We start from the raw sequence: 25195 nt of genomic DNA, 5'->3' as shown, positions 1-25195 counted from the left end.
GGATTTGAAATTTTGTCCCAATGTTTGGCTGTAATTCAAAATTTGGTTGGAAGCATTGGCCCCGGTAGAGGATGTGATGCATGAAGCTCTGTGATGCTGAGAGATGTGACTCAGGCTGCTGTGCAGTCTGCTTTACATGACTGGATCTGCACTTACTTTCGATGATCATTAAATGTTCCTTTATTGTAATTTTGCGAATACGTTATTAAATGTTCTGTCACTCTTAAGGGAATTCTAAGTTTCATGGTTGAGTTGCGGGGCAGGGGGGGGGCGGGGGGAATGAATGATATCTTTGGTTTATGTATTTTGACATTTAGTCAAAGCAGAGCTCTCTTTTCATCAAAGGATTCAATTTTGATATTATTAATTTATTTCAATTTATGTAATTAGATCATCTATCACTAGGAACCTGCCCATCGTTCCCTCTATTCTTCTATTTAGGAAGTATTTTAATTTCAGGAACGTCATGAAGAGCATTCGTGTCGACACAATAGAATCCATCCCCACCCATTTCTAACCCAAATGGCATAAGCCAAAATGAAATTTGTAGGATTCTTGGAAGAAAGCATCAGATAACCAAACACTATGAGCAAAAAATTAATTTATTATATATATTTTCTAATAATTCATAATAGCTTCTTGAATTTTAAATGTCTTCTTGCTATTTCCAATGCTTAAAAATCATAATTTTAAAACATAAGTACTGTTTTATATACATTGTGATTTTTTTTTAAACTTCTAAATATGATGATATGGTCTCCAAGTATCCACTTGGAAGGAAAGGGGATAGGATTCATTGTTTTGCTCTAACACGATAGAATTTAAAATTTCACATCATATACCCGGAGTTTTGACTATATGAAAAATAGCCAAATGTCATCACTTTCTTGTATATTTCTTTTACATGTATGTATATGTATAATATAAACAGAATACATCTGATTAGTACATTTCAACATTTCATCAATGTGACTTTTATCTCCTATTTTATACAAAATAACCAAATTTACAGAGGGGAGAAAGGAGACATCTGTTCATCGTACACATAAAGTAAATAAAAGTTCATGTATGGCTTTGCAAGGTAGATTATGATGTGACTTTCATACTTTATTTATTTAAAAGCATCTTGAGAGAACGTGTCAGTGTGCTTACGAGAGCGGCCATGGTGGTTGAATGTCGCATCGAGAGTCCAACATTGGGATCCCCAGTGGTCTTTCCGGTGGCTGCCTCAGCAGCTTTCAGGAGACAAATGTAGTTTATGACCACTTCATTGATCTTCGCTACAATTTCCTGCCGCTGTGTTTCTGAGTTTACGACTTTAACTAGCTGCATGCAAGCTTCTGTTAGGCAACAGAGCACTTGAAAGCTGGAAGTCATAGCTAGGAGCATCTCCTCTGGGCTTTTCTCGGCCATCGCCATTTTCCTACAGGCACTTCCCAACTGTCTGGACTCGATGGATAACAGTTGCTTGTACTGAGAAAGTGTAAATTCGTACGCTTCGGGGCGTGACTCCTCTCTCTTCCCCTTGGTTACCCTGACGAGGCAGAGCAGCTCATTGGCATCATTTTGGGCTGCAAGGAACCCATCGGGCATTGTGTATGTGCTCTCCTTTAGGGCATTTATTCTTGTAATCCGGGCATCAAAAGGCAGGTTGCTGAAGTCCATATCATCTGGGCTGCTCAGGTCTTCTGCCCAGACTTTCAGCACTGAGACTCTGGACAGCTGCACTCCTTGCTTCTGAATCCCAACAGCCAGGGATGGGCTGGTTGGTTCTGGCATGGCTTGAGTCATCTGTGGTTGAAAGAGGCAAGAGACCCGGCGGGTGGCTTCTCCCTCCTCTTCGTCCTCATCGCCATCTTCATCTTGCCCTCGGTTCAGGAAGCAGTAGCTGAAAGGTCCCCGGCATCTCCAATTGCTGCCCTCCAGCTTCCTCAAGGGTAATGTCCTATACAGCTTTGAGTCTTTGTGAGCCACCGGGGACCTTTTGTGAACCTTTCCCTCAGAACTAAAGTGCATTGAGCTTTGGGAAAAACTTTTGGTGAGCTTCTTCCCCAGGGGGAGTTCTGCTCGTCTTTCTGAACTGGCCTCCTGTGATTCAGTGATACCTGGACACTTTAAGCTGACTGCACCCTTGGTTCTCTCTTGGAAGGGCTCCAAACCTACAGATCCTGAGAGGATACTGCTGCTACGTCTCAGAGCCCTCTGGCTGGGGGGTGTCCCGAGGCTCCCCCGTCTCAGATCCAGTGGCCGCCAGCTCACAGCCTCTCCATAGGCCTGGTTTGCTTGGGAGAAATCATTAGGGTCTTGATTTGGAATTGGCACCTTTGATTCCGAGTGAATATTTGATGGTAGCAGGATGGGATCAGCTTCAGGATGTTGAGACCAAGCTGAAAGCATGCCTCCTCGTCTCTCCTTCCCAGGCTCTGTCAAAGCTACACTAGGGGTAGTAGAAAAACAGAGAGAATCATTAAGCATCTCTTGGGCAGTCCATTTCAGTACATCTCTCTGTGATGTCTGTCATGTCCCAAGGATGCATTCTAGAAGGGACGCCATTTGTCAGGGTCACCCCACCTTCCAAAGACTGCGTCCTGAGATCTTATAACGGATTTCTATTTGAAATTTCAATATATTTTACAAAATACTGCAATTTGTTGTTTCTTAAACTACTGATTCATTTGCAATTGTCTAGAAATCTTAAACATTTTCAAGGAGATAATGAAATTTCATGAATTGCCTTGCTCTCAATATTTATCTATCAAAGCTTAGACACATAATTAGAAAACACACATCCTACATATAGATTATTCAAACATTTATAACATTTAAGTTTCCTTTCAAGGGAGTTAGGTTAATCCTGGCATCAGTTAACCTTTTCTTAAAGAAGTGGCCTAACTTAATTAATGCAAATTAAATAAGCCAGCCTTTTAAAGAGGTTACCATGAGGTTTTCCTGGTGTAGGGTTTGAAGCTGAGACATTGGGCAAGTTGCTCAACTTTTCTCAGAAAAGTCATTTGAAGAAAATAATCTCCGTCTCACAGAATTTTTGTGAGAAACAAGAGGTAAATTAGGTGAAAGCTCTCTGTAAACTGCAAAGGATTAAACAGTGTGCCTTAATTAGTTTAGAGGTAAAGACGTTAGTTGGGTGATGCCTAGATGGGCTTCCCAAGGCAGGTGAAGCCAGTGGTGGGTTTTCAGAGAGGAGATGATCTTGAAAGGTCAGGAATGGAAATTAACCAATATAAAATCTCACTAACATCTACTGACTTACATGGAAATGACACTAACAATGATATAATTTGAAATTGGAAAGTATGAAAGAGCATCTGCTTTTGTCACATGATGGTTTGGATCAGCGAGAGGGATAAATGCCCACTGGATGGTAGAACGGTGAAGTGGGCATGGAAGGCGGCAGTTGTTCTACTTTCTATCTATGTCTATATTTTATTACTTCAGGGAAAATAGAACAGCTCATCATGCATACCCCAACACCTTCCTGACTCTGGGGTATGCCAGACACTTCAGAATACTCCTCTATGAGAGTCCTACAGAGTCGGAAGGAATCTGTAAGTGGCGCTGAAAGGCAAATGATCTTTCCCAACCTCTCCAGTCTCCCTGATCCCCTGCTGTTACCCTTCCTTGCCTCTCAAAAATGAAATGGGAAAATTAGAAATCTGATGTCTTAAAAAGGACATCGAACTGATTTTGTGCCTCTAAGCAATACTATCTTGCAACTAAAAGTCACACTGGGCACTGCTAAAAGTCTACATGTAGAATTTAGAAAAAAACCTGATCCATCAGATTCTCAAAGCAAGAACAGAGAAAGATTCTAGATTGCTAATGCCATTTTCAGTATTGTTTCAGATCTAGAAACTTCGGTATCTTTTAAACACTGAGAGATCAGTGATTGATACTGAACACGGCCACAATTCTGTGGCCTTTTAAAAGATTCTAATTTTTTGCATCGAGACTTCATATTTTTAAGTTTGTTGTAAATTTGGTTTACATGCTCCTGGCATGTCATGCAAAGCACTCAATCGATCATTGCTGTACCTGTGGTTTCCTTAATCTTGGGGAGCCGATGACATCCATCTCTCAAAGTGCCAAACAGGGGTTCGGCGTTAATGGCTGTGTGCAGAGCAGGCACTGTCATCCGTGGACATGCCCCTTCCGTCTGTGGATGCAACTCCTTAAAGGTTGCTCCGTGGTTAGGAAGCCCAGCGGCTCTCTCTTCTGAAGGAACATAATTCATGCCTTTCCCTGAAGTCTCAGGAATCAAGTGCTTCCCCATGGAGGGGCAGAGTGGGGACTCCACAGGTGTGGCACAGGTGCTGCAGCTGCTGCCCGTGCCGCAGCCTGCATCCACCGAAGAGCCTTGAGAGCTCTGTAGAGAAAAATGGCCCTCGCTTTGTAACGATGACATCCGCTTGGCCAAGTGGTAGTCACAAAGACGGGCCACACTCTCTTCTGCCCCAGGAAGCTTGGAAGGATGGTCACACGTAGACGAGTCAGCATCCTCTGGGTTATCTAGGTCTTTGGCTGAAGAGACACAGGTCACGTCAGTTAAGAAGTGGTCCCGTTGGCCATGTCCAGAAACCTCACCGGCTTCTCCATCGGGAGCCCCTTCGTCCTTCCCTTCGGCCTCCCTTGTCCCCAGACCAGAAGCTCTTGGAAAGATTATCCCCGTTGCTGCTTCCAATCCACTTTTTTCAGCCACCCCGCCCTCAGTGGCCACATACCATCTTTGGCTGTCCTTGCGAAAGGCAGTTCTCTCTAGGTTAAAAGTGCTTAGGTGTTGACCGTCCCTTGAAGACACGGTACCAAATTTACCTTTGGCATCCTCCTCCGCCTCGGCCGTTTTGGTCCCCTGCTGTTTTTTCCCTGGTATGTTCCCATTAGGGGGTGCTTTCCCCTCCTCATCGGCCAGCTTGCTTTTCCTTTTGCTGGTGCAGGAATACGCCACCGACCCCATGTGCAGTTTGCTAAAATAGTCAGTGAGAGACTTGGTCTCCATGGTTTCGGGCTCCATTTCCATGTGGTCTGAGTGAAGTATCTGCTTGGAAGGCACAATTTTGGGCGGGAGGTCAGTCACTGGACGAGCAGCCAGGGTGAGGGAGGACTGTGGAGGCAAGCCCCCAGCAGGGGGTTTGGAGGTGGGGAACTCTGTCTGCTCTTCTGCAAGGGGGTGGTAGCCTTCGTGAGTGGCCAAGAACATGCGGGAGAGGTTTTCTGACTGCTTCTGTGCTGTGGCCAGTTCAGAGCTCTCAGTCATTTCAGAAGAGTTTGTTTCATTGCCCGAGTCTGATGAAGACTCGGGACTATAAGCCCGCAAGATGGCTACACCTGCATGTCGTGAAAAACAAGGATGGATTAATGGATGCGTCAGGGCACTAGGAGACATGTAAGAAAATCGGACTCATTATTATTAAAAAACAAAACAAGTTTTTCCCTTTTCAGTAAGGATTCTGAATTTATTGCACAGTTGTTCCAGAAATGGGGGGGAGGGGAGAGAGGAAATGTGCCACGTGTTTAAAAAAAAGAACAAAGGAAACCACATACACACAAAAAAAAGCCATGATGGTCGTTTTTGCACATTTACGGAATGGGACATGCGTGAAATGGAGAACACCACATAACAGGACTCCGGGGGCAAATGGCTTGAAAGGACGAAACGGTATGGTTATCAGTGAATAAATGTAACAATTGTGAAAGAACCTGAATTGTCACTGGTCTGCTGTTCTTCTGACACGGACAGAGCTTCCAGCGGGGAAACGACGGCGGTATCCAGTCCCTTCTCGCACTTTCCCTCAGCGCTGGTGGGCACAGCGTCAATGAGAGACACAGGGATCTCGTCATTTTGCAGGCTGCCGCCTGGCCCCTTGTCCTCGAGGAAGGAAGCTGCCTGGCTCTGAGTGTCCTCCTCATCTGAACTATCTCTAAAGCCAGGTGGGGGGGCAGCGATAGCCATGTTCAAGGAACGCAGCAGGAAGTCATCCTCATTGTCATCCCCTTCCGGAGGGGGCAGGGACGTGAGATCAATGATGTCATCACTTGACCCGGACAGGGTGAGGATGGCTGGCTGGTTCCCCTCTCCCACTACGAGGTCTTCTTCACAGCTCACCTCATCTTCGTCCTCCGCATCATCAGTGTTTTCCGCGTAGCAGATGTCGTGGAGGAGGGGCTCCTCTATTCCCTGGGTGGCCTCGAAGTGCTTCACGTCACCTATGTTTGCATAAACAGAATTTGCCACGTATTGGATGCTCTCTGTGTCTGGAGCGAGATCCAGGCTCTTCACATCATTGGCACTGCTAATGTACAGATCCCTCTGCTTGTCCAGCGCTTCCGGATTCTCGTCCAACAGTCTCTCATAGCCGAAAGTCGGGGGATTAATACCATCATCCATGGCGAGATCTCCAAAAATAAAGGACACTTTCGCTCCCCTCGGAGACTCTTGTGCTTTCTTTAGAGTTTCTGGTCCTGAGAGGGTCAACAGGGAATGCTGAGCAAGACTTCTGTAGTCTGCCTCACACGGCACATCTCCCGGCTGAGTTGGCTGCTGGCTGAGATCATCTGAATTATAGGGGCTGTCTATGTACAAGTGCCGGTGGTCTTTTGGACACAAGGTGCCATCTGTCATCTCGACCGTCTTCTGTTTTGAATCTATGTATGTTATCTGGGCTTCTTGTTCCCCTTCGCCAATAAAGGTGGTCATTTGGGGTATACAGTTCCAGTCTGGGCCAAGGAGGTTATGTTTTCCTTTATTTTCTGTTCCTAAAGAGAAAGAATCATGCAAAGACTCATTACTCCACTGTCTGGTTTCTGGGGCTCTTGTCTCTGTTTCTTAATTTAATGGCTCGTGGCATCACTTTTGTAAAAATGGGGTTATTCAGCTTTCCAAATATGGTACTGGTCGATTTAGGCTTCGGGTCTAAGGATTTCTTGGTTAGAAGAATAGACATTAACAGAATCGATATTGCATAAAATACAATTGCTATTTGATAAAACATAATACCATCTGAGAGTAGGGAACTATAGCTTAATTCCATCTGGTTCTATTATTAAAAGACCTCACTTACATGTGCGAATGTGACTATAAAATATGTCTCTTAAAATCCTTAAAGGTGGTAGTCCAGCAGGCCATTATTCCAGAAAATAGATTGCCCTTTTACTTAATAAAGTGAGATCTAGCAATGCTCACTTTGTAGAGGAAGATGCTGGTCTTTTTCCTCATTGAGGTAAGAGAAAGTGAATGATCCACATACTTCTACCACATATTTTAGAAAATATTGTCATGATCATGTAATAACACGCAAAAAAGTAAATAAAAATATATGTAATAATATTAAAATGAGAGCACAAAACCTCTATCTTCAGCCCTTTTATATCCTAGTGGGTATTTATATATACACACATAAATGTCAGTATGTGTGCCTGTGTGCACGCATGCACCTATGATGCATAAGGCGGAATACTCAGAAGTGATATATTTCTCTCTGCTGTTTCTGAGCACAGTTAATACTTAGATTAATTTCAATTTTTATTTGTATCATGAGGATGCCGAAAGATGTGTTTGATGATCCTCATGAGTTAAAATGGAAAATTCCTAATTTAAAAATTATTGTTCTGTTTGCTCTTCAAGCGTCTTTCAACAGGGAATTTTGATGTGGAGATTCTGCTCTGATATTTAACAAGACAGGGCAATGTGTCACTCTGTCAACACTGCTTTGTAGATTCCAGAGGCAACATTCTGAGGAAATGTTAGAGCCATATATTCTCCCATCTGTTCCCTCAAATTGTCCCCTGGCCTAAGTTTAGGTAATACTGACATCAGATATACGAGATGTATGAGAAAAGAAAATCAGTTTTACTGAAGAGGTTCTTGGTCCTCTCAAATTATACACTGGACTCAATGCCAAACAATGTTCTGCATCATTTCATTAAATATATATATTTTCATAAATAGCAAGTAAAAGATATCATTTCTAAAGACATTGAGTTACACGCTAGCCATGTTACCTTACAGTAAAAACACCTGTGGGGGTTCAGCATTGTTTTATTAACAATAACTTAGATTATGACTGGCTGTGTGTGTGTGCGTGTGCATGCGCATTGTGCTCACGTGCGTGTCAGGAGTATGGATTGTTGAGGGGAGGGAAAGTGGTTTAGCAAAGTTGTGATTGAGCTCTGACTTTAAACCAGGGGTTGGCAAACTATCTCTGTAAAGGAAAGACCAGACAGTCAATATTTTAGGTTTCGCAGGCCAATTGCTCAGTCGAGCGACCACTCAACCCTGTTGCTGTAACACAAAAGTAGCCAGAGATGATGCATAAACAACTGGACACAGTAGGCTGAATAGTGGCCCCAAAAGATATGCCCATTTTGTAAATGTGACCTTATTTGGGAAAAAGAGTCTTTGCAGATGTACTTAGGTTAAGGATCTCAAGATGAGATCATCCTCAACTATCTGTATTGACCCTAAATCCAATGGCAAGTGTCTTTATAAAAGAAAAGCAGAGACACATTTGCACCACACAGAGGAAAGAAGGCCACACACAGAGAGGCAGAAATTGGAGTTATGTGGCCACAAGGAATGCTGGCAGCCATGAGAAGTGGGAAGAGGCAAGAAAAGTTTCTCTCCTAGAGCTTTTGGAGGGAGCATGGCTCTGCCAACACCTAGATTTTGGACCTCTACTCTCCCAAACCGTGAGGTAATAAGTTTGTTATGTTAAGCCCCTAAGTATGTAATAAATTGTTACAGCAGCCCTAAGAAGATCATACAGTATGCATGGCTGATTTCCAATAAAACTTTATTTACAAGAACAAGGTTCGGCCCATGGGCCATAGTTTGCCAACTCCTGGTTTAAATCCACAAGAAAACCAATAGGTCAGCTGCCTAAAAGCAAGTTAATAGATACTTACTCAGACTCTCTTAAGGCTCGGAGCTGCATAAATATGTGAGTTTGGGATTTTCCAAGCACTCAAAGGCTGATTTTCAAGACAGAGAAGAAGAAATGGGGGCTTACGTTTCCTTGTTAGAGATCTTGACTAAGGTCTTTGATCAATTTGAGACAAGAAGAAAATACACACTCAGTCTTGGTTTCCTTCCAGAAAGGTGGACTGATTTGGCTTCTAGAATGATTTTAAAGACACCAAAGGATGTGGATTGAGAATTAGGATCTCTACTGTAGCCCAGTCTCTCAGAGTGGAGGAGAGAACAGACTAGGGATGAGCTGGCCTAAACAGACTTCACTCTCTACATTTCATGAGTCTTGAGAGGTCTTTGGAGAGTGTCTGAAGAGAAGAGAGGACTTTCCGCCATTAGAGGATGCTAAACCTTGGGCTGCTGCTCAGCTTGGGTCAACCGGTTGCTTATTGGAGTGTGCCATCCCTCTCCCGTACATGCGCATGCGTGCTCGCTCGCTCGCGCGCTCGCTCTCTCTCTCTCCTTTTGAGAGTGGAGAGAGATATTTAGAACATGCGCTCTCACCCTCATTCTCCCTGTAGAACTGGGAGAAATTACTGAAAGGTGGAAGTCCATTCTTTCCCCATGGCAAAAATACTTTTTAGAACTAATTTTTTGCCCCTCAAAATTTTATTAAATGTTTTGTTGTAACCCGCTATAAATTGGATGGAACTGAGGCCCTTATTACTGTAACCATTTTCAGAATGCTTGGCTTGCTTTCCTTCATGCACCTGCAACAATCTGAATAGTCCATGGGGAAAAGGTTTTATTTTCAAGATAAACTTTAAGATTTGAAAATAAAGAGCCAAAAACCTGGTTTTCCAATGTTAAAGGATTGTTAAATTGCTGACCTACTCTTAGGAATCTCGAAGGTCAGCGTTAAATTGCTGAGTCTCCTAGCTCATGGAAAGCATGTGGTCATAAAAATGCTCACTGCTAAACCCAGTCCAAACTCACCACCTCCTTTTTGCTACTCCCCTATTTATTTCTAACCATTATATCTCTTGAGGTCTTTCTTTGCCTTGTGTTTGTCTTCCTTTCCTTTCTGTGTTTCTGTCACTTTCATTCGGAATTTTTTCCATTCCTGTTTTTTTTTTTTCCCCCACTGCCGATTATTAATAGAAGTAATGGTCATCATTTTAGGTGTTATAGATTTTTTCTTTTCTTTTCTTTTTTTTAGGCGATGAAACTCTTGGTTGACCTCACAGATTGCAAGGACCTTGTCAGTTTACAATCCCTTATTTTTTATTTTTTACGCCTACTTCACCTGGTCTTCCTAGGTGGTCTCCCATCCAAGTACTAACCAGGCCCGACCCTGCTTAGCTTCTGAGATCAGATAGGATTGGGCACGTTCAGGGTGGCAAGGTCATGGACCATAGATGTTTTTCTAATCCTAACCTTGCTAGCTAGGTTTTTAATCCTAATTCTACAAATGGAAAAACCCAAACTTAGAGAAATTAAAAAAAAACAAAACACTTTGTACTGGATTAAACCTAGTCACAAGTCAACCTTTCTTTCTCTCTGGTTTCCCTGTATCCTGTGACTATAATTGCTACATTTAACCAGCCATCAGCATAAATTGTGTGCAAGTGTGTGTGTGTGTATCCACCTATATATTACAATACATTTGTGAAATAACGATTTATGTTTTCTACTAAGTTTAAAAGTAAATTTTCCTTCTCTTCTTTTTCCTTTTCTCTCAGAAACAGCGACAATCGAATTCGTTCTTAAGAATTTTCCTTTCTTTTAACAGAAACCCTGATTATGGAACTCCGACTACAGTTTTTTCATGGGTCAGTAGCTTTGGCTTGAATAGTAGTCTGTCCATCAGCCACATTTACTGAGTGTTCACTGCTGATGGAGGAATAGGTCAAACTCTGAAGAAAAACTCTGAAACAAATGAAAACCACCTACCCTCAAAGAAAAACTATCAGTTTAACATTTGCAGCCCTTCTTGTTCTCACTGTGGGGCTAATTCATCCTGTCGAGTGGCTGGACTGGATTATTTGATGTCTTTGCCATTTCCATGCTCCAAGAACAGAGCTAAGATGGCTGCCGGGGTGGGGTCCCCTCTAGAGACTCATGTCTGAGTGCTGGGCAGTTCCCAGGTCTCCTGTTGGTAGAGCTCCCAGAATCGTGGAGGTAAGTCTGACACAGGAGGAGGAGCCAGGTATCAGGGTCTAGGGCACCCTAAGGAAGGACAAGCCCTAAGGCTGAGGGCTCACACCTCCTACTAGGCACTCCATTGTTAGTTCTGTGCATCCTGACCTCTGTGAGCAAGGCGGTAAAACTCAGCTGGAAAGACTGATGCTTATTCCCTTCAGTGTCATCAAATCACTGCCTTCGATGCATTTCATTAAAAAAAATCATACCATAGAGGATGTATTTGAAGGCTTTTGTGTTAAATTTGGACGCTAGATTTTTTTAAATGCATATGATTTTAACTTTTCAAGAAACATTATTGTTGTCAGGTGGGGTGGGGAAGGGCGGGAGTCAGTGCCTCATGAATTTAGGAAAAGAATACCTGTTTCCTGGGGCCTTGCATTTTTCTTGTTGGCCATGTTAAATATCGACCTTCTGGAATCCACGAGTAGCCTGTAGTATCCAGCTGTCAAGCAGGCCAGGTTCATGGCGTCTGATGACTCCATCAGGAGCGTGATGGGCTATAGGAAAGAGAATGTTTTGGTTAAAGCCAACCCTCCTCGATAACTTCCCTCAGGTGACAATGGCTCCATTTGTGCCTGTCAAATGTAAACGAAAGAAGTTTTTGAGCAACGATTTAATTGGGGGAAACACACGTGGGGGAAAAAAAGTCAGGCGTAACACAAAGAGAGCCTTACTGAAAAACATTTAAGTGACACTATTTTGAAAGCCTAGACATTTTGAATCTTTTCCAAGTCATTTTGATATGAAAAAAATAACAACATTGCTTTTGTTCCCAAACTATTAACCTTATAAAAAGTGATAGTTAAGGAGTCAGTTCCCAGATGTGAACCAGCGATTTGAAAAATCACAGGAAGATTAAGTTTGGGTTCATGATGAAAATTAGTGTCGAAGAAAAGTAAAAATTAAGTGGAAATTACTGCTAAAACTGAGTGAAAAGTGTCCAAGAGATCCAAGAAGAGGATGCTTCTAAAAGAAATTGTGAATTCACAGGAGGGCGAAACAGAGATGGGACTTGAGAAAAGTCTGGCTAAAAGTTTCTGGAAACAATGAGGTTACCGTATCATTGGACGTGGGTCTTGGGCATCTAGGGAAATGAAGTGTTCCACTGAAGAAATTATAGGGAGGGTGGAGTGGCTGTTGTGTTATTGTTGAAAGAGAGATAAAGTAAGAGGGAAATAAAAGTAGATACCAAGAGAAGCAGAGACAGTCGGCCTCTTGCTTTCATCCCAGTTTGGGGACACTGGCCGGGTTCCTGCTGGTAGAATCTAACTTCCCATTCAAAGCTCATGTACTACCTGATGAACTGCCTTTTCCATCCATTTCAACTGAGGTCTTCCGTCAAGCCACCTCACAGTTCTTTTGTATGGGCGGGAAACCATCAATAGGGTCTTGCTGCCCACTTCTGTTTGGTGATGGATTATCCTTGTTAGCAGGTCTGTGATGACTGCATCCAATGTACCTACTTTTTCCATGATGGACACTTTGTTCTCAGCATCTTGGGTCATGGACTGGGCCTGGCATTCCAAGTCTATTCTGGCACTTTCAGTTTGCTATGAGGTCAATTGGAGCCCCCTGGATTCAGCCCATGAAATCCCATAAGCCATGGCCAACATGTCCGAGTGCCACATTCTAACTGTCATCTCCTCCTGCTGAAGAGCACACCGATTTGCTGTGTAGACCCTTTATCGAAGTCTCATTTCCTATCATCTGCTCTTCCCAACCACCCGAGTGGGAGTGAGTCCTCCCCACCATTCCCAGAGCACCCCTCCTGGTTGACACTGTTTTCTTTGTGATATCATCATCTCCCTTCAGGTCCAGTGCCTCATCTCCATAGAAACACTGGACACATCAACCCTGCCCAAGTCCAGAGTCTCATCTATTACTGGGACAAGAAGGAGGGGGCAGGAGACCTGGATTATGTCTTGTCAACTTTGTTTAGGGAGGAAAGTTTTATCCTTTGAGGGCAGTCTCAGATTGCTGTTTTAAATGGAATGGCCATGACATTCGCTGGGGATAGATATTCGGTCAGTACCAACTGCTACAGCACAAAAAGACAGATTGGCTAAAATACTCAGCTTTTCCAAAAGAATAAACACATATGGACCCAATCTAACAAAAGGGAATGGGAGTTCTAAACAAAGTTGGGAAAATCTCCCTCCTCTCTATTTACGATTCATGTGTTCTGGAGCTTGAAGGGACCTTGGAAATGAACTCACTTGCTGTCTCATGCACAGATGAAAAAAACTGAGCCCAGGAGAATAGCAACCTGTCCCCAAATCACATAGCCGTCTAGCGAGGGCTAGGGCCCTCGGGCCTGAGTCGGGTAGATGTTTTTTCCTACACCACATCGCACCTGTGATGCTCAGCACACACTGAGATTTTGCCTGCTTTGTAAATATCAGCTGTGTTATCAGAAGTGAACTGTTCCAATCAAGGCCCCGTGTCGACACCTGGAGGACTTGCCTTTACATCCAGCACATGGAGCTCCACCCGCACCAAGTTTTCCTCCTCAGTAAACATCTCGATCCTGTTGACATGGCTGAAGTCAGCTAAAAGAGCCACCAGATTGGTTTTGGTGTTTATGACATGGCTTATGCCATATCGGGGACCGACCAGGAGAGTCACTTCCGAGCGCTTTTCTGCCTGCTGAGAAAGAGACGTGGACAAAATATAAAAACACGACTTCTGACGGACGCGCCATGCAAAGTTGGACCTGGGAGAATGTTTTTATGAGAGTAAATTTTCTTTAGAAAGTGTTTCTGGGTTATATTGTACTAAATCATCTAATTAGGGGAAAAAAAACAAATCTATGACTGCATTGAGGCTCTGATAAATTAGGAATAATGCAGAAAGTAAATGTTATCATAGCATATATATTCATAATCATGAGGGGCTTTTACAAATGAGGATTTTTTTTTTCTTTTTTTAATGTGAAAGCAACTTCTGGCCCAATGGTTTAAAGGGAGGCCATCGTCAGAGTGCATCGACTCTCTTGGTTTTTCTCATTTTTTTTTTTCTGGGACATTTCACACTGGTGTTATCTAGTTTAACATTTCTTCTGCTATTTTCAGACTGTGGTGCAGTCAATTAGAAATGAAGGCATGAAAAGATTCACAGATGGATTTTTTTCTTGTCATCGAAGGTAGCTAATTCAAGACAGCCTATGCAGTGACATTTTGTAGGCCTCCATGGCTTCACAGAAAGAACAAGAAAAAGAAATTACCACTAACGTTGCCTTGAACACACGACCCCCATACAACCGAAGGTCACTGAGGAACTTGAGATAATGAACCTTGGCTTGCAGTGCAGAGAGCTGAGGAGAGAAAAGAAAACTCAGGTGTTAGCTCCATGGGGGTGATTCTCTTCCTGCTGGAGACCAGCTGAAGACAAGGGCGAACTAGAAGGATGACTCTCTTCTGTCAATGGGTGGGGCGTGACAAGGACCCTTCGGAAGAATGAAAGGAAATTGCTCTGTATTTGGTTTCCTGACAGAGGGCTGCAATAGGCTGCTCAGACTAAAGTAGTTTTATTTGGGAGAAAACGTGTGGGGGACTCATAAGTCCAAACGTGCTGGGCCAGCGCACACAAGAAGTGAGAACGAGATGATAACATTTTCCACAGAAACGTCTGCTCATGGGACATTTCAGGAAGTGAGTGGTGCTTTCCAGTTGCAACTAGGGACAAAGGTGGGTTTTATACATTCTTCCATTACACAGGAGACTTACCTATGTGGGAGTTTGTGGGAGCTGATTTTAACACACACTTACAATCTATATGAAGCCTGAAACAGGCTCTGCATGCCCATCTCAAGCTTCTTATTCTTTGTAAGTTCTTAGGGAAAATGAACTTTCTGGGATCCAATCACTGTGGAAATGGTCGAACTTGCTATATAAGTCCCCGTTTTATTCAACTACGAGAATCTATTGAGTTTCATGAAAGACTGACAAATAACATTTGATTCAGATAAAATTTATGTGTATAAAGACTTAAACATGTAGACTCCCAAGTCATAAAAAAAGCACTTGATTAAAAAAATGTCCAAGGTTCGTACTGAATGTGCCAGGTACATTTGTTGGGGGTGAGATTTTCCAACAAGGTGAAGACCACCGAGCAGCAACGATTGTAAAACTCTGTTTTCAACTGCAGATGAATTTACCAACTCGTTTGTTAACTGCATCTAAGTGCCCTACCCTTTATGTAAATCTTACTGAGCACTATTTTTCCATCCTACTTCTTTCAAAAACCCAAAGCACTTTGCAAATCATGCTTAAAAGCAAACCACTCACTCTTGGCTAGAAAGAATGACCTTTATAGAAGAATCATGATAGGTAGGTAGATAGATCGACCTTAGAGCACTTATCCAAATTATTACAAAACCAGCGGAGCCAGGCTTGGAAAAAAATCCTATCAAGTTAATTAAAGGAAATTAGCTTCGAGCAAATCAGAACCGAAATTTTAAAAAATCTTGATCCATAATGTCCTGCTAGATTTCTGTTAGCTGACTGTTTACATCACCTGGGAAGTTAAGCCGAAGGTGTCGATGGTAGGTTGAACCTGATTATTTGTTTTAAAAAAGCCACGGGGTGAGGAGGGAATAGAAATAAGCACGTTTTAGACAGTACAAATTACTGAAAATCAGATCCTAAGACCAAAGAATTGCCCAAGTAAACAGTGATTTGTATTAGAGTCACACGAGATTCCACGGCCATTATCAGCTGGAAAATGCTGGGCTGTCAGGCCCCTTTCAATTTTCTAGGTCTAGTAATGTTAGGCTCTTTATTTTCCTGGTTCCTGAAACCCTTGGCTTTTTATTACCTATAAACGTAGCTCTCTATTCTGACCAAGAACATATTTCAAAACGTCCTCGGTATTTATTCTACCTGATTTTTTAAAAAGAGATTTTAACATTAATGATGGTGAATGACCAAAAAAAAATTTTTTTTTTCCCCAAAAGTAAGATTTAACTCAGTGGCTGTCAACCTGGGGTGGTTTTGTTCCGCAGGGTACATGTCTGGAGACATTTTTGTTTGTCACAATTGAGGGCGCAGGGTGCTACTGGCATCTCGTGCGTAGAGGCCAGGGATGCTGCTAAACATCTCACAATGCATAGGATGGCCCCTCTCCCTAACAAAGAATGACCTGGTCCCAAACGTCAATAGTGCTGAGGTAGAGAACTCTGGTTTAGTTCGTGTGGCATCTGGTCTGCAAGGAAAGTAAGAGCATGATGGAAATGTAAAATTATCTTGCAACTCTATCCTCTAATCAGAGGGTATGCAAGGTTCTCCTGCATGCACACGTGAACACACCACACCATATACTAAGGAGCCTATACTTTGCAAGAGATAAATAGTTTTCCATGAGAATACTTATTTTTCACTAGTCTTAGAAACATGTTAATAGTTAAAAGAAATAAAAGATTAGGCAGTGTTACTGCTTCTGAAAATATGGTGCTAAGTATTTTATTCATGGGCTAATTTTAAACATTTTAAAAAATGCATGCAAGCCTCTCTTTAAAATCCATTTTCTATTAAGATGCAAATGTGATACCTTTTTACCGGGTGGTACCAAGTTTTGATTTGCTTTGACAAGGTGTGAAAGTGCCTTCTTTATGTTCTTCTCTTTCATGCTTTGCAGCACAGCAGAAGGAAGAAAAGTCTCTAATCCCCATTCTTTTCTGCAATAAAGAGCATATTTTTAATTTCACATTCTTGTGATTATGAGTTCTCTAAGACAAAATGGCGCTCTGATGTTTGTTGGAACAAATGAAGTCTTTGCAAGGTAGGGAATGGTGACAAGCCCCCAATTAGGGAAGCGACTTTGAATTTGCACTCCAGAAACACTATTTGAACTTTAGTACATATGTTTGCATTTTAAAAGAAACATATTCCTCCATCTCCAGAGAGAATGCAAAGGGACCCATGGAAATTGAAGAGGCATTTTATCCAACCCTCCTCTGAGTCTCTTAGAATTCATTCATATATCCGATATCTGAGTCTGTATTTCCAACACCAATTTCTCTCCACCCTTTGCTCATTTTCATCTTCACCTTTCCCTGCCTGCTCACGCAATGTCTTCCTCTCTTCTCTGAGGACAGATGCAACTCCTTCATCCCTCCAAACCATTCTTCCCTCCCCATCTCCCTCATCAGTGGCTATCTCTCCGGAAGCATACAATTCTCTTTTCTCCCAGCCCGTTCACATCTACCTAACTTCTTCTGTCAACATTTCTTGCTGGTGGAGATGCAGGCTAAGTTTCATGACCCTTAAGCATGTGTGGTACTGATGCGGAGGTGAAAACATCTCATAAAGGTGAATATACAAGAAAAAAATGGGTCTGGGTTAATATATATACATATTTTTCTAGGAGCCCATTTCCCTAGCAATGACTACACTCTATCCTAAGAAGTTTCCATATTTTGAATTCTAAGAACTCTATCATTATTGACCACATGCCCAATCAATGTCTTCTAAATTATATGAAGACCACTGAGAAGGTTCTGGTTATTTCTCCTGCTCCAAACCTCTCCAGAGTAGGATAGAAAGACAGACTTCCCTTACTTGACTATTCATGGTCTTCTTCACTAGTTAAGATTGTGTTTTTTGTGATCACCATTTTCTTCTTTCTTCTCAACGTGTAGTTATTATCTCTATCCATCATTTGGCACTCCTGATGGGCTACTTTGTAACTCTACTTGTATCATTATTTAAATCATTACTTTTCATATCTTTATGTTTTGTCTTTATAATCCGATCACAAGTTCTTTGACGGTTGAGATTATAATTTATAGTTCCTAGTACTTTTTACTATTCCACTGTGAATACCATATAAAATGCTCAATGAACATTTTCTGGGTAAATGAATTAATTAATGAGACCATTATTGTAGACTGCAAGATTCTTAGTCTAGTTAGTTATCTCTGGAGGTTTTTGACCTGTACCATGTTCAACCAGGTACAGAGAGTAGGAACAGAAATGCGTTTCAGTTGTCTGAAAGTCATCTCGAGTTGTGCAGGCCACCTTTTCAAATGGGAGCCAGTTTTATCCCCCCAAGAACTTCAGAAAAGGGAGTGGATGAGGTTACAGTCACGAAATGTGTGGCGAGAAAGAAAGATAAACCCCCTGTGAAATAAGTGGACTGAGACTGGAAGATCTGAGGTTCTCAAACAGCATACAAGGATTTGTCCCTCCTCATCAACCGTGGAACAGAGTTGCAAGAACAATGGGTTGGAGTCAGCTCTAATCCTTCTCAACACAGGCTCATGAGCCTGTCAAGAAGCCACTCTGCCCCCTGGTGGTCAGCCCGGCACTGTGTAATTTAAAATGGCTGGAACGGCCCATGGATCGGAAGGTGGGGGTTTCATGAGCTTGCACACCTCTAGGAGGTAGAGGTAGAAAGGATGCTAAGGCTTTTAGTGTTACGTGGAGATGTGGCTATGGCCCTGCCATGAACTTGGAAATATGAATGTTCTTTTCTCTTAGCATTAGAGCTGGCAGGATTCGGAAAGCATGGCCGCTTTAGGGTACTGAATCACCTGCCAAAGGGAGCATACAAACTGGGCGACAAAGTGTTCTCTTTTTAAGGATGACCTTTAAGTAGACTCATCAACTGAGGGCAACATGCATTGCTTTTATCTAAGAAGAGGGATTTTCTCCAGCAAAGAGGCAGTACACGGATGCCGTGGGTGGGTACTCAGCAAGACAAGGCACTCACGCTTCCCAAATAACATTCAATTCACAGAGCAAAGCATCACTGTGTGGCGCCCTGCCCTACCCTGTCACAGTTCTTTACTATAAATGCCGCCCTTCCTGATTACGACTGAGAACATCACTTTTTACATTGCATCTTGATCATTGAAAAGTATTCTCAGGTTATGCAGACCACTTTCTAAACACAGGCGCTTCAAATGGTCACATAAACTACAGTGCAATGTGGACTCCCGCCGCTTGGGTTCGAATCCTGCCCCCTCTAGCAAATAGCCTGTATGACTTAGGCAAGTTACTTAACCATTCTGTGCCTCGGTTTGCTCATCTGTAAAATGGACCTAAATTCCTACTGATCTCATAGGGATGTTGTGAGAATTAAAGAGCTTAATATCTGAAAAGCGCTGAGACCAAAGCTTGGCTGGGAACCAAGGAGTTTAAAAACGTGTTTCATTTTAAATATGACCCTCATTTTACCCACGATTCTCTAAAAGTAGATTACGTCAGAAATGGACCCCCCCCCCTCCACCAAAAAGATGAACACGCATTCACCTCTTTTGCACAGGTTTAAGAAATGCCCTGCCACAAACAAGATCGACCTTGGAAATAGAGACATAGATCAAAAATACACTTGGGTGTTAAGTGGGCAGCGTCTCTGTCTCCAAAACGGCTCAGAGTCAACACTTACTCGATGTATTTCAGGGAGATTTTCTGCGTTTGCTTGGTGGTAACGGTTGCGATGTACATTTGCAAAGCGGCCAGCCGTAGGGCTATGTCATATTTCAGCTCCGGCCCAAATCGCTCCTGGACGACATCATTACAGCTCTGCAAAGAGACCAGCAGAGGGCGCAGCTTGTCAAAGGATGGGCCGCAGAGCGCTGCCTTAGAGGAGCAGGTGACATGCATGTCCTCCCTCACTCCAGAGGCTAAGTGTGGCAACAGTTCCACCGCGTTGCTTGGAACCAAGTCAATGTGTAATTGCACTCACAAACACAGGAACCGTACAACACCCAGTGACAAGCGAGCTACTGTTTAAATATTTAGCTTTTTTGTAAAGATAATTAGGAATTAAGGTATGACATTTCCAAACTCAGGTGCTGCATTTGATCACAGGGAGTGCTGATGGCATGATGGCTGCTGGGGTTGGAATCCTGGGTTCAAATCCTGTTCCTCCACTTCGCATAGGTGTGAGCTTGGTCAAGTTCCTTAACTGTTCTGTGCCTCAGTTTCCTCTTCTGTAAACTAGGAATAATAATACTCCCCACTCACAGGGTGTGGTGAGTGTGAAATGAGTTAACAATGTAAAGCCCTCAGACTCTACCTGGTCAACCGTAAGCCCTCCTGTGAGCTAGCAGCCATTGTCAAAGTCATCTTCTTCTTCCTTCTCATTTAGAGCAGAATCGGCAAGGCGATTGAGAGCAGTGGCTCTGGACTTACCCCGCTTGCTTCTGGGTCCCGGCTTTGCCAACGACGACCTGTATAGGTAACTCGGACCAGTTCACTTAACTCTCGCAGCCTCGATTTTCTCATCTGTGTGATGGGGATTCAGCCCAGCTACCCTAGCGTGTGAGCATTAGACGAGATGCACAGCGAGCGCTTCATCACAGTGCATTGGTCGCGCTCAGTAAAGAGTAGCGAGTAAAATCCTCGATCCATTCCTGTGGTGACTGCCCCGCTGTGACTCTGAGGGAGTCATTCTATGTCTCTGGGCCTCAGTTCGTTCACCTGTAAAAGGGAGTCACCTACCTCACAGAGTTTGTGGTGAGCATTGGATAGACGAGTGGCTGAGACTGTTGTCAAGTGTAAAGTCCTACATGACCACCAGTGATTTTAGGGTGACATTCTTGTCACCCATTAGGAGCAAAGGGCTGAGTCGTAGCATTGCTTAAGCACATTCTGCACATGTGTTTATAGTTTGTTCTGGGAAACTAGGCTTTGAGGCTACAAAATATGATACGTACACTCTCTTTTTCTTATCCTTTACCTTGTTCCAAGATAATTTCGAATGGAAAACGCTATCAGGCTTTGTTTGCCTCCTTTCCAAGGGAAGCATATTTGTGACGTCACATATTGATTTTATTAAATAGGAAATGTACTCCTGTGTGGTTGGTTTCTGCACACAATATTGATGCTTAGAATACTTATCCATGTGGTACCGTCGCTGTGCAATGCACGCCATCCTATTCATGTGCTACGTTTCAGCCCGTCTGTTCATTCCAAAGACTAAAGTCCCATTCTCTCCCCCTTCCATCCCTAATATGGTCTTCCACCTTTGCTTCCCTTGAAAATATGACATCTACCAGGCTTGCACAGAGCTCCTTGTCGGAGTGGGTCTGACACGAGGTGGGAGATGGGGCCTCCTGACGGAAGGCCAGTCCTGAGGACAACTTCAGGCTACTCCTTTGTTTTGCTAGTCTTGGGTTTACCAGTTATTTCCAAGTGCTCAGGGTTGTCCTCAACGGGCCACCTCAAGGTTGAGGCCCAGATAGGGTCATTTTATAGAGTCTCAGGAGGGATAAGGGTGAGGAGGCCCCTTAGCACAGTGCCAGGCCATAACAGGCACTTGAATCAATTTTTTGATAAATCCCTTTCTTCTGTGATTGCTACTGCATAAGGGATTTGAAACAGGAATTCAGCATAGAATTTAGAGACAGAAGCCCCAGGTTCGATCCTAGGCTCTGTCAACTACTCATCCAATGACCTTGAACATGGCACTTTCATTTCTCTTGAGTCTCGGTGTTCTTATATGAAAAATTGGTTAACAACAACTAACTCTCAAGGTCTCTGGTACACTGGAAAGGTTTCATAAAATGGAATGTGCTTCATAAAGGCGAGCCGTCACTATTACTTCTGCTAAGAATTGGAACTGGAAATGGTTTTTCCCATCCCTATTACACTGTGTGTGTGTGTGTGTGTGTGTGTGTGTGTGTGTGTGTATCTCCTGTATTTTAACCAGACTTCTGGGTGAAATTTTTATCAAGGTGATTAGTCACTTAATTACATTTTGTAATTAGTTCAGGCTGATCCTGGAGAATTAGTGTGAAGTCTAACATATATTTTGGTACTAATCATGCTTTTATTACTCTCAAATATGTTATTTAACATACAGTTGCATAAGCAAGTGGTGGTCACTGTTTTGTTAAGATAGAGGTCCCAACAGACTCTGATTTAGGCCTCCAAAAAATTCATTTATAATGAACATGTTAGATGCTAAAAAGGAAACTGATACTACTAAAATGTCTGAAAACATGTTGTAGTCTCAGGTATTATCCTATTTACTAATTGGTGTGATGATCTTTTTCTTAATGGATAGTAGACAGGTAAATGTCAGCAGAGCTCATTCTAATTATGAATTAACACAGACTAGATGATTAGGGTTTACCATTATCGTATATACTGAAATCTGGAAAATACCGCATGGTCCATTAATGACTAGGAAATTAATAGATATTATCACTATTGAAACCTTTTGCCCTGTCACAGTTCACCTGGTCAATGGCCACTGTCCTTATTAGCCCGCTCGGTTGAATCAATTTTTGTCTTTGTAATGTGGTATATATTGCTTCGCTTACTCTTGTTCTCTGGGCTAATTTTATTGCATCTTTGTAGTACCTTCGAATCGACATGGCCACATAGCACCATTTACGGACCTACTGACTTATGTTAGACAGCTATGTTATTTTAGACATACTGCACATTCTGTGATCCAAGGCATTTGGAAGCAGAGGGTGTGAGGCCAAGAAATTCTCATTTGCTGTTCTTGGCGGAAGATGTATAAGATGATGGTAGCTTAATTTTGGTCTCTATGCTCACCATACGTGGCTTTCCAGCTCCCCCTACCGGCTACTCACTGAAGGAGCAGCTAATCCACAACCCATACGACACCCAAGGAAAAGCAGAAATGTCCATCTTCTGCTAGTCCCAGGGCAGTATCCCTGGACAGATTCTCCTGTTCTCAGGACAGTCCCAGGGTATAAAAGATGCATCTTTTATAAAAGAAATAGCTCCATGAATTGCATTAGACTTGGGTGAACACCCCTTAGACAGAACCATGCTTAGCGGTACTCAGGGTCTACTTAAGAGGTCTTCCCTCCCCAAGACACACACGACCACATTCTTCTGCTACAAATTCAATGGGCTTGTGATGTTTAAAAGAGAAGCAGAGCAAAATGGGTTTAAAACATCATCTTGTTAATGGGATAAGCATATAATTGTAGAGGACGACAACCAATGTATCTCACTGTCTACAGCCACACACTGACCGGAACCTGTAACTATTTATTTGCAATTAACAAGCTAAAAACATAGCACAAGATCTGAGCTGCTGCGGCAAAGCCTTGGGCTGGTTCTCAGCAGCAATATGGGAAAGATGTAGGAACAGATCAGCCGACAATCAGTCTGTTTTGTGCAGTTACATCTGGGTTACCTGGCCCGTTGGGGAACGAGGGATATTGCTGAGAGGTCCAAGTGACTAAAGTTTAACACTTAAAAAAACCCAAGTCATGACACTGTCACTGTTCTGGGTCAAAAATGGTGTAAAGTGTACTTCATATTTCTTTACTTGATTAACAGGGTATATTGAACAGGACCTGCCTTTTCCTGATGATGGGGTTTTATCTTCGTAAACATTAAATATCCTACTGAGCTGTAAATGTCAGTCTCCTCAAAGACCACTGAGGCAGGGTGTGTTTAACCAGCCTTTCCCTGAGGGTCCCCATCTGCTGGAATGTTCTGGTACATTCTGCTTCTTCTTTCTCTGACTTAATCTCTGTTCTCCAGGACTTAGTCCCATTTTATGTCACCATTCCTGACCCTTGACATTGATCTTGTCTCTGCCATCTATTGCCTAGTTTCTTTCCCTATGCAACTTTTTGGAGGTTGTAAAAACTTTGAAATATACAAGAAAATATTCAGAATAGTGTATACCAGTATATCGACTACCTAGAGTTGACAAATGTTTCTTTTTACTTTCCTACTTCTTTGCTTTTTATTTCTTACTTATGGCTCCGGCAATCTTTGCCTTATATAGACAGGTATCCCTAGCCGAACAGGTATCTTTTTTTTTTTTTTTGGTCTCACGTTTGCCTTTTCTCTCTCTCTCTCTTTTTTTTTTTTTTCTGTAGGGGAAGGTTACATTTTTACGTTTACAACCTCTCTGAGTAGTTCTAATGTTAGATGTCTAAGCATCAGGTAAGGTTCTTACTGTTTAATGTAGTTATAGTGGAAATTTAAGTGAGAGTAATAAGACGCAGTTATAGAGAAATATAGAGAAATCCACCTAAATATCAAGTGGATTAATTCCCATTGGGAAAAGCTAGCAAAGATTCTCATTTCTAGATGCCTTGTTTTTTGAAAATTATATCCCAGAATTAGATATACAGTCTGCAAGGGATGCTGTCTTCCTAAAGTTTTATTGCCTTGAAATAAATCATTCCATTATAATTAATATTATGATATTTCAGAACAATCTAAGCACCAAATAAATGAATGAATAAATAAGTAAATAAAGAAGAAGGGAAAACTCTTTCTTACAGTAGAATACCAATTAATAAAGGAATAAGAAATAATGGAATTAGAAAAATCATCATTTTCAACCACCATAGTAATAATGGAGTCAGGCAAGGATTGTTGGTTGAGAGTAAAACTAGTAAGTGAAAAGATAATAAGAGAGTTGTAATGAGACTCTCCACAAATTACTTATTAATTACAAAAGGAAAAGTAACTTCTGGATGGACAAATTCGGAGAACATCACTGCAGTTAAGAGGCAAAGTTAACCTTGCCATTATGGGGACAAACTGCCATCACGTGCCTCAGATATGATGTACTAAGGACACAAAATCACTCGTGTTGCTCGTCTGCTCAAAATGCAGAACCTCAATCTAATCATGAAGAAACATCAGAGAAACCCAAATTGTGAGATTTCTACAAAATAACTGATCGGTACTCCTCAAACCTGCCAAGGTCTTGAAAGCCAAAGAAGGTCTGAGGAGTGTTCCAGATTTAAGTGCACTCAAGTGATATGACCATGGGATCCTAGGTTAGATCCTATTCTATATAAAAGGCATTTATGGAACAATAGGCGAAATATGCATATAAACTATAGATCAGATAATAGAAATGTGGAATTTCCTGATTTTGTTATTTATACAATGGTCATATAAGAAAATGTCCTTGGTACTAGGAAGTGTGTACTGAAGTATTTGAGGGTAAATGAGCATGAATGCAGTCACTGACATTGATAAAATGTGACCCATTGGTGAATCTGGGTGAAGGATATCAGAGTTTTTTTTTTTTTCTATTCTTAACAACTTTTTCCTAAGTATGAAATTATTTCAAAATCAAAAAAAAAAAAAAAGCACCATGGAATCA

At 42.2% G+C, this 25195-nt stretch overlaps 1 protein-coding gene and 1 pseudogene across 4 annotated transcripts in view; both read right to left on the bottom strand.

Moving 5' to 3' along the window:
- Positions 1-649: 649 nt before the first annotated feature.
- Positions 650-25195, bottom strand: part of FRMPD4 (FERM and PDZ domain containing 4) — a 455926-nt gene continuing 431380 nt past the window's right edge. For 2 of the 4 annotated variants that reach the window (XM_036227301.1, XM_036227303.1), the window contains 8 exons: positions 19514-19650; positions 16673-16799; positions 14349-14438; positions 13589-13771; positions 11484-11622; positions 5713-6768; positions 4051-5340; positions 650-2432 (listed from right to left, as the gene is read on the bottom strand). In XM_036227301.1, the coding sequence (XP_036083194.1) occupies positions 1108-2432; positions 4051-5340; positions 5713-6768; positions 11484-11622; positions 13589-13771; positions 14349-14438; positions 16673-16799; positions 19514-19650 (4347 nt within the window). In that variant the 3' untranslated portion in view covers positions 650-1107. Of the gene's footprint in view, positions 2438-4050; positions 5341-5712; positions 6769-11483; positions 11623-13588; positions 13772-14348; positions 14439-16672; positions 16800-19513; positions 19651-25195 lie in introns of all 4 variants that reach the window. The other 2 variants (XM_036227304.1, XM_036227302.1) reach the window with 2 other exon arrangements.
- LOC118608567 lies at positions 10215-10333 on the bottom strand (annotated as a pseudogene).

Source organism: Rousettus aegyptiacus, unplaced genomic scaffold, assembly GCF_014176215.1.
Source record: "Rousettus aegyptiacus isolate mRouAeg1 unplaced genomic scaffold, mRouAeg1.p scaffold_m13_p_9, whole genome shotgun sequence".
In the NCBI taxonomy this organism is placed as follows: Eukaryota; Metazoa; Chordata; class Mammalia; order Chiroptera; family Pteropodidae; genus Rousettus; species Rousettus aegyptiacus.
The sequence above is the reverse complement of the archived record's forward strand: the minus strand, read 5'-3'. Positions and strand labels throughout refer to the sequence as shown.